General features: G+C 36.1%; 1 protein-coding gene across 1 annotated transcript in view; it reads left to right on the top strand.

The window, feature by feature from the left end:
- The window catches only part of LOC107665843 (CREB-regulated transcription coactivator 1-like), a 25,452-nt gene that overhangs the window by 7,267 nt on the left and 7,792 nt on the right, over positions 1–10,393 (top strand). Inside the window, exons 2-7 of the mRNA XM_016456891.1 lie at positions 2,177–2,293; positions 4,035–4,160; positions 6,066–6,127; positions 6,237–6,340; positions 7,788–7,893; positions 9,237–9,573. Of these exons, the coding sequence (XP_016312377.1) occupies positions 2,177–2,293; positions 4,035–4,160; positions 6,066–6,127; positions 6,237–6,340; positions 7,788–7,893; positions 9,237–9,573 (852 nt within the window). The remainder of the gene's footprint in view (positions 1–2,176; positions 2,294–4,034; positions 4,161–6,065; positions 6,128–6,236; positions 6,341–7,787; positions 7,894–9,236; positions 9,574–10,393) is intronic.

Consider the following 10,393-nt stretch of genomic DNA (forward strand, 5'->3'; position numbering starts at 1 on the left):
TCCACAGACCTGTTTGCTCTGTAGGCAAACTGAAGAGGATCCAGCAAGGGTCCAGTGATGTCCTTCAGGTGGGCCAGCACCAGTTTTTCAAAAGACTTCATGACCGCAGACGTTAGAGCCACAGGCCTGTAGTCATTAAGTCCTGTAATATTGGATTTCTTTGGGATGGGGATGATGGTGGAGCGTTTGAAGCATGAAGGGACTTCGCACAGCTCCAGTGATCTGTTGAAGATCTGTGTGAAGATGGGGGCCAGGGTAGAGAGCAGAGGTTCGCCAGATGGATGCTAGGCAACGGCATTCTGAATCCACGCTGCCTTAGCTTCATGAGGGAGCCGGCTCGCTTCCCCCGTCTGCGCGTCCTGAAGCGTTTGATCAGCGCCGCAGCTCCCCTGACTACAATGTCCAGCAAAACATCAGAATAATCGAAAACCGGTGAAATATCGGGTGGTGTGTACTTCCGAATGTCCAGCAATTCGTCTCTGGTGAAACTGATTGCAGGGATATAACTAAAGACAGGACAAACTAACAAAAACATAAAAACAACTGCAGAGCACGCCACGGAGGCAGCCATCAGCGTCGGCGCCATCGCGAGATTCGCGAGATAAAGTGAACTTTGGATCAGTTCTACTCTCTCCACACAACATGCTCCTCAGCAAAGATGAGCTTAGCCTTTTGATTCTTTCTGCTGATGAGAGGCTTCGTCACTGCAGAGTGCACTTTCAGTCCGATTTCTCTTAAACGTGCCGAGACAGATCCTTACCCTGTTCAGCGCTGAAACTGGCAAGCAATTCCAGCTGCAGTGTTGAACCGATTCCCCATTGAAAGTCTCTGCTTTATCCTGTCTTCTTATGTATTTGTCTTATGTGGACAACCAGCCTTTTTGGGGGACTTTAATGAATTCATGTCATTGTAAAGCTGCAATATTCTAGAAATCAACAGTTTTGGAATGACCATCTTCTCTTGCAGTGGCTGAAAGGGTCTGTCGCAGGCTTTCAGTCAGCTTATAGCGGCCCGACGTCTTGCAATCTCAGTGAAAATTAGAGAAATGCTGCCAGTTAAATAGGGTTTGTCATATAATGAAGGAAATAAGCTGCAGGTGCCAGATTAACACCAATAACTTGGAGGTATCTGTAAGTGTTTAACCAGAGTTAGCTTCTACTCCTGTTAGGATAGCTTCAAGTAGGACCCTGAAATTTAGGAAATTGTAGGTTGTTCTCTAATTTTGATTTCCTCTCTCTCTCTCTCTCTCTCTATATATATATAAACAGTTAAGGCAACATTTCTAATTTTTGTTTGGTTTAACTTGAAGTATAAATGAAAATGAAAAAAGTATATAGGCATATAAAAAAATAAATAAAAATGACCATTATTTTAATTAAAATTACAGTGAATGCAGAAAAACTAAAATTGAATTCAATATATTAACAAAATCCAGAATATTACTGTGATACTAAAATACCACTGATCATTGTTAGTGTAGTATTGTTTTTCATAAATGTCAGGTCAGGGCAAGTTTTGTATATTATTATTTTAAACAATTCAGTCATTATAATTTGACTAAAATAATGGTTTTGGTATTTTTTGCATACTACCTCTCATTTTTATTTTTGATTATTGTTATTTTAATTACATTAACTTACACATATTGTTGTTGAATGCACCATTTCACTTTCAATAGTATATCACACAGAAAACTTTTTTCATTTTCACTGATTTGAGAAGAATCTTATCAAATCAGTGTCAATAAACATATTGATCAATGTGTTTTAAATGAACTGTATCTTTTTCTTGGAAAACTAAAAAAAAAAAGGTAATGATGTCAAGGTTTGTGCTTAAACAGAAATTGACTTTCAAAATTAAACTAACCCCGACAAATATTCATTTGAGGAAAATATTAGAGCAATTTACTCCGGTCTCTGTTTTCAACCTCTTACTACATGTCAGATCCAGGCTATTAGTGTGTCCCCTGGTGTTGAACTTTGATATATGTTAGTGTGCGCCGCCGCCACATAAGTTGATACCCATGTTCCGCTACTTTTTATTACCTCTCACTGGTCTGCTTTTCTCATTCTTCACTTGATAAAGTGTTTTTACTCCACAGTATCTGGTTTACGTTTCATTCATGCATTCATTAAGTCATTCACTGCTGCTTTTCACGCACTGTTATTTTGCACAGTTGCAGTTACAGAAGACCCAATATTTGCAACTAGGCCAGAATCGAACTCAGTGCTATGGAGGGTCACTGCCCAATGTCAATCATATTGGAAATAGCAACACTGACCTCCCTTTTCAGGTGAGACCTTAGAACCTTCATAAGTTTGAAAATGCTGTCCTGCACACTATGCTGTCACTTTATGAATTAATTTCCCTTCAGATGATCTAATCACAGTTTCATAAACATCCTAACTGGATAATGCTCAAAGTGCATTAGATGGGTCATTCTTATTAGGTGCGGTCACGTTTATGGTTGCTTTGTGAAATTTTGTTGGCGAATTCCATTCATTTCAATAGGAATCCATACGTTTGGGAGTTTTGCGTGAACTGCTTGGTTTGAAAGTGACATCGCTACACTATTGAGGATGGAATGGGCTGTTTTTTAGAAAACGGTCCATTTTCCATGTGACTGTAATCTGTAAAGTACCTTTTCAACTGTGTAACTTAAAAGAAAAGAAAAGAATAAGCTTGTGATATATTTTTGTATTCCAGAAAAATGCTCTGGTCAAGCTTAGACACTTAAACTCTAGTAATTATAACTCTAGTAATTATTACGATTTTCACAATTAGCAAGAAAATTAACCGTATGGACAAGTTAGTCATTACTCAGTGAAATATTGAGAGTTAGCTTGCATGAGGGTGTGCTAATAGTTTTAGATGTCTGTGTTGATTTGCCACCAAAATGTTGTCACTTCATGGAAGATGATGTCATTAAGACTTTTGTTAATTAAAGGGATGTTACAAAAGTCTAACAGGATAGAAACTGATATTGAGGACACAGGGAAATATCATATTTGCAATATTATCAAAGCACAGGACATGTTTTGTTTGAAAGCTTTTGGATTAAAGAAAGAAATGCGATTAACAAACATATGGAATGTTTCTTTATAAATTGCCAGTTTATCATGTTAGAAGTTAGTTCATAGGGATACTCATTACTGATAAAAGAAAAACTAATATTTACCTTCCATAAAAATTATAAAAAAAAATATTTAGTCCAATATTAGGACATACAGTGGTCCCAAAATGTAATTGACACTTAAAAATGCCATTGAATTAGATACAAAATATCGAACAGTATTTCTGGAGCTTTTCTTAGTACTAAAACTTATTTTTGTTGAATGTTTTGATTGAAAAATGTTCTTCTTGCCACTTGCCTTGATATTCTGTTATTCAATCCAAAAACATTCAGACATCTTTAAGTGTGGATTAAAGGACCCAAATACTTTTTGGGGACACTATAATATATGATGGGACTTAGAATGCGCTGAATAGGAGGAATGGCCCGGATCACCTTTTAAAGCAAAGTATTAAAGGGGTCATATGATGTGATTTCAATTTTCCTTTCTCTTTGGAGTGTTACAAGCTCTTGGTGCTTTATAAAAGTTATAAAAAGTTATAAAAGTTAAGAGTCAGCCACGCCTACCTATAACGGCTCGTTCTAACACGCCCCCACATACCTACGTCACTATCTGGGAAGATTTGCATAATGCCGCCCAAATGTTCACGCAAAGGAATCATATTATTGTCTGTGTCCGGAAAACCTTTTTAATTAATTAGTTAAATGTAACAAAGCTGATGGAAACATGCATTTGCACAAGTGTCATTTCCTTCTTTATCATTGCTCTTCATTTATGACACATTAGCATAACTATGTACGAGATGATTCTCATTGCTCTAAGCTTTCATACTGCTAGTCCATCTTCTGTGTGGAGCCTGTTCTGTGCTTTTATTTGCCCAACACTGCAGCAAAAGTTCTGATGCCTGTTCTTGTGAAAATACATTTGAACATCATTTAAACCAATCAGATTATTTTACAGACAACTGTTTTAGACACCAGTCGGACGTCCCGACATCATGGCCTAGTGGACCGCGTGTATCGTGACAGGAATCGCAACGCTTCTCCGCATCGTAGACCTCTCTCTGTTGACAAGCATGGACGTCAGATATCCTTCAACTTTACTAGACACAGCTAAGTTTTACTCAACTGATGTGTAGGTTTATGTGTGTGTGTGTGTGTGTGTGTGTTTGTGCATGCGTGCGTGCATGCGTGTGTGTGTGTGTGAGACCAGTGGCGACTGGTGGAAAAATTTCTAGGACGCCACGTCCAACCATTTTAGCATACATCCCAGTATAATAAAAGGAAAAATATTAAGACTTGAAACATTTTAAATAAAGATAATTGTTTTACCAAATTCAAGATTAAGTTTGAGGATGATTCTCACAAAACTATATTTTCTGCAAGATTTTTTCAAGATAAATTAAAACATTTAAAAATGTTCAAAATTCACAATTTATGTATACAGTGCAACAGCAAAAACTGTGAGGAAAATATAACTGTCACATTTGTTTAGAGCATTTTCTATAACTACAAGTCAAGCTGCAATACCTAACAGGACCACACGGAGATGCCAACGGACCATTATACCAGTCGCCTTAACCTGACTGTATATAAATATATACGGATCCATTCAGAATTATTAAACAGAGTAAAACACAAATTTAAAAAGTAAATAAAAACATTCTGAATTTCTCGAATGTGGTTATCTTTAGGCGGCTCAACATGACCAGTGAAAAGTTCCTCTGTCAGAGTGAGTGTTGATGCCCATATGTATGTAAACACCACTGACCACAGCAAACTCCTATAAAAATGTGCTTCTTCAGCGAGTGTCCATTATAAAACACCTGCCAGACATGTCGACCATACTGAAATGTGCTCGTGCAAAAAGCTATCAGAGAGCACACATACATGGTTTGTTTATTTGCACACTAATAATAACAGACTCCCGTGTCTAATAATGTACGGCTCCTGTATGTCACTGAAATCGTCTTTACCTCCATTACAATCGTCATCCTTCAAAACTTTACTGGTGAGATACTGGTTTGCTTTATTCAGCCCATACAGACTAGTCCTGACTTCATATTTCTTATTAATAGAGGTATGTTTGTTCCCACCAATCATTGCACAAGTTAAAGGGTTAGTTCACCCAAAAATAAAAATTAGCCCATAAATTACTCACCCTCAAGTCATCCTAGGTGTATATGACTTTCTTCTTTCAGACGAATCCAGTGAAGCGCAGGGGAGAGATCAAAACAAAACAACGGTCACTAAACGAGGATTTGTAAAGAAGAATGTCAGAGGATTTAGATATAAACCAAGAGGAGACTGGTTTTCCTTTGCTAAAGTAAGGAAGCTTTGCTTTCTTTGCTCCTGTTAACAAACGTTGGTTTTCACGAGACTCAATATATATTTTTCTTACAAAAACGCATAAATTCGCTACAGAAGGCCTTTGTTCACCCCCCAGAGCCGTGTGAGACACTTTTTTTATGGATGGCGCATTTTAATTAAGTGCTTTTGGACTGATGCATGCAACACCCGCTGAGCGCCATGAAACAGCTTGAAAGATCAAAGACAATTTTTAATATAACTCACTTGAGGGTGAGTAATTTATGGGCTAATTTTCATTTTGGGGTGAACTAACCCTTTAAGTTACTTTGTTAACTTAAGTTAAGTTACATATGATGACGAAAGCACATTAGTGCTAGCCCTCCCAGAACTCATAGAGATTACATTGAAGTCCCTGCAGTTTGATTCGAAGTCTATGAGAACACTTGGCCAGAGTGAAATCGCCCAAAAAGGGGTGGTACTCCACATAATGTGACTTAACACTGATTGGACTATATTCAGAGGCAGAACAAACAATCTAGAGCAGTGACAGCTAGTGTAACACTGTGATTGAATGTGATAGAAAAAAAATCACATTCACTTTGACACTTTGGTGGTGCATCGCCCATTTCGCCCTAATGAAGAAACCGCCCCTGTGTGAGACATTGTCCTTAACCCTAATTACATTGACAGCTGTCCCTACAGCTCTGTATATCTGTCACCACCACCTGACACAAGTTGGAGGAGGTAAAGCAGCTTTTTTTATAACCTAATAAACAAAACATGCTCAAAGGTCATAAATCATTTTTACATGTCATTGTTTTTACATGTTCCCACCTCCACTGGTCTGCTGCAGAACCAACTCTGACTCAGCTCTACACCAGAGCGCTGTGAATCCAGCTCCACAGGAAACTTTTGTTGGAGGATCTCAGGAACTGCAGTCAAAAGGAGTAAAAACATGTAAGAATTTATTAGCTATTACTATGCTGCATGGAATTAATTAATTTTTATATTTTTTGTAGTGCATAAAGTCAAAAACATTAATAATAATAATGATTTAAAAACTCTATAATAATACAATTCTTGAAAAGTAGTTTGGCATACTTTGTTAATTTTTACAGCATACAGCATAATAACAGCATTTTTAAAGGAATATTTTATCCAAAGATGACAATTTCTTGAAAATGTATTCATCTTCAGGCCTTTAAGATTTAGATGAGTTTGTTTCTTCATCAGAACAGATTTGGAGAAATTTAGCATTTCATCACTGATGGATCCTCTGCAGTGAATGGGTGCCGTCAGAATGAAACAGCTGATAAAAACATCACAGTAATCCACAAGTAATTGACACCACTCTGGTCCATCAATTAATGTCTTGTAAAGTAAAAAAATCTTTGTGTTTGTAAGAAAAAAAATCTATCATTAAGACATTTTTAGCTTTAAACCATTGCTTCCAGCTAAAATGAGTCCATAATCCATATTGTTTTCTCCAGTGGAAAAGTCATCTCCTCTGAATTTACAAGTGAAAACAGTCAGAACAGTTCTAAACAAATATGTTAGTGGAGAAAATGGTGATGTGAGAGGACAACAGTGTTTGGACTGTTTCACTAGAGGAAGCATTGTTATGGATTATGGACTCATATTTTAGCTGGAAGAAATGGTTTAAAGTTAAAAATGTCATAATGATAGTTTTTTTTTTTCTTACAAACATGCAGCTTTTCACTTCACAACATGTTAATTGACGGACTGGAGTCGCACTGATTTCTTGTGGATTATTGTGATGTTTTTAACAGCTGTTTGGACTCTCATTCTGATGGCATAAATTTCTCCAAATCTGTTCTGATTAAGAAACAAAGTCATCTACATCTTGGATGGCCTGATGGTGAGTACATTTTCAAATTTGGGTGAACTGTGCCTTTAACAAAAGTATTTTTCTGCTTACTTAATATTTTACAAACTTTTGTCCGCCCCAAAGTCATGATGTGGTGCAACCAAGATTATCATACAGACCAACATAAATCATAGAGAGGAACCCTGTAGAACCTCATCACTGAGTGTCAAGGTCAATAAAATATCAGATAATTTGACCTTTTTATGACTGGCTGGGTTAGTAAATGTCATATTAGTGTGACTCCTCAAAACATAATGGTATTTACTCTATGCATTAATTAAAAAAATGCTTTTGTACATAATTTTTAAGATTATTTACACTCACACGAACACTTACATGACTTAGATTGTGAATGTGTAAAAAAAAAACAAAAAAAAAAACTTTAATTTGAATTTTTAAATATTATTTTATTGTTGACACTTTATTTGTCATTGACCCACATGTATTTTTAAGGTGTTTTTCCTCATTTACAATGACCTGGTAGGAGTTCATCCTTCTCTCCCTCTCTTTCTGCAGTGCTGTTGCTCACCCCTCCAGATACAGAGGACACTGAATCAGAGATGGAGAAAGACGAGCCCAAAGCATCTCTGCATACAGAGTTATGTGACGTTCCTGGGATTAAGTGAGTTTATTATTTTTCCTGTGTACTGGACAATCATGCAACACTTAGATAACCTTTGAACTAGCAGGAATAGAGAAAATGAGACTGGCTGCAGATGGCTGCAACTTTAGATACAAGAACACTCATCATGTGCCAAATTGATGAAAAATTGGTAAAAATGGTCTAAATGAAAAATCAAATGATATAGTTTGGGCAAATAATTTTCCAATGGGCAAATAACTTTATTAGAAACAGCAATTGCATGATACTCTGATTGCTGATAAAAGTAATATGGGAGATTTAGAAATACTGTACAAATTTCATTCTAAAGTAAGCATCTGTCACAACTTGTCTGTAAAAAAAAAAATATATATATATATATACAACTTGTCTGTAAAAAAAAAAAATATATATATATATATATACATATAATTTTAGATTATTCCTCAAATTAAGCAAGTTTTGATGTAGTTTCACAGAGAGGAAAAAACACTTAAAATTTGTTAATATTAGTTAACTACATTAGTTCACATTAATTAACAGTCAAAAAATACTTTTCAAGCATTCATTAATCTTAGTAATCTTAGTCATTTCAACATTTACTAAAAAATCAAAAGTTGTATCTTATTATTTAATAGACCTGAGCTAAAATGAACTAACAATGAATAGTTATATAATAGTGTAATAAATGCATTGCTCATTGTTAGTTAATGCATTAACCATCATTAACTAATGGGACCTTATTGGTAAGTGTTACCAAAATGTTTATGGCTGATATTAAGACAGAATATAGAAATAGAACATAGAAGTTATGTTTTGCTTCAAGAGAATGAAGCCAGTTTTTGTTGTTGTTGTTGTTGTTGTTTTTTGCGTTGTGAGATTCATTTTATGACAATTTAGTGTATTTCCCTCCAAATTCTTATTACCTAAATATAAAATAAAATGCTAAATAATTGTTTTGTAAACTGTATAGATTTTATACTGCCTTGAAGCTTATTTGCATATAATTTTTAAATTGAAATTCTTCACATTCTGATTTAAATTAAAATAAATATATTGTATCTTAACATTTTTTTGTGTTTTTATAAAACAAATTAAAGTAATTATTGTATTTCAATTTAATGATACTTGGGGTGGGACGGATTGTGTTTTATTGTAATAAATTTAAATTTCAAGACAACTACGTAATATTAAGCTAACTTTAACCTCTGAATGATACATTTAAAATGCATAGCATTTTCTTTTCATCAAAATATATAAATTTACATTTCTTTGTGAGGTTTAATCATTTATATGTGTCTCTGGACATATAAGTGTTGCATCGTATAGCACATCTCACTACATATTATGTTTGATTTTTCCAGCATATTTCCATCTCCTGATCAAGAAATTAATAGCTCTTTGATGCCAGCTGCTCACAGCACCGGGGGCTCCTTACCTGATCTGACAAACATCCAGTTCCCTCCTCCTCTCCCCACCCCACTGGATCCAGATGACCCCATTACCTTCCCTACATCCAGCTCCAGCAGTACCAGCAACCTGACCACCAACCTGACACACTTGGGCATCAGTGCTGCCAGTCATGTCCCTCCCTCCCCTCCTGCCCAGCACACTGGCCCTGCCCCCTCACCCAATATCAGCCCACAGCCGCCTGCCCCCACGCTACCACCTGCCATCTCACCCCAGATACCCATCACACAGGTAAGCCAGCCTCCAGCCTCCCTAAACAGCATGGCCTGTGTTTGAATTCATAATATGTGTGATTAAAGGTTCATCATTTCATTTCTAGCTGTGGGGCCCCATGAAAGTCTGATTCTAATTAGTGTTGCACTGATGTATCAGCCAATAATCATAGCCTATCGCCGAAAAAAGCAATTATCTGCACTATCAGCCGTTGTTTAAAAACAGCCAATGATCAGGGCTGATAATATCCTGTCAATCAAAAGGGGGCGGGAAAACATGTCAGACTGCACCTGTGGATTCATTCAGTAAATAAACACAGCTGTGTTGTTCAGAGAAGCACAAAAGTTCTGCTTTATCTTCATTGGTGAACTTGCACAAAAACAGACAATATTGACCATACTGTGTCTAAAATATAGCACAATATAAATTTTTTTTTTTTTTTTTAATCTATATCACATTTGCAGTCGTGCAGATATTCTGGGAAAAAATCAGCTCTCTTGCTCGTTAATATATTTTTTATTCCCGCGATATTATTTGCACCTTTACCTTATCTTCATTTGTAAGTAAAAACGATCTATTTTTCTTTCGACCAGCCAATGATGATTCTGAAAGAAAATTTTATATAGTGGTGTTTGTTATACTAACACATGCAACTTTAACGCACATATGATGGACAGATAAACCAAGCGCTCGTAATTCAGTGTTGCTATTAATATTGTGGTTATTTTAACAAATAGTTAAAGCTGCAGTCCGTAAATTTTGCCTCTTTGTCGCCATCTCTGTTTGAAAACCTGGAATTGCAGCTGTGTGCGGAATTATCTAGCTTGCGTGGGTTGTG

Source organism: Sinocyclocheilus anshuiensis, unplaced genomic scaffold (genome assembly GCF_001515605.1).
Source record: "Sinocyclocheilus anshuiensis isolate Anshui unplaced genomic scaffold, SAMN03320099.WGS_v1.1 scaffold920, whole genome shotgun sequence".
Lineage (NCBI taxonomy): Eukaryota > Metazoa > Chordata > Actinopteri > Cypriniformes > Cyprinidae > Sinocyclocheilus > Sinocyclocheilus anshuiensis.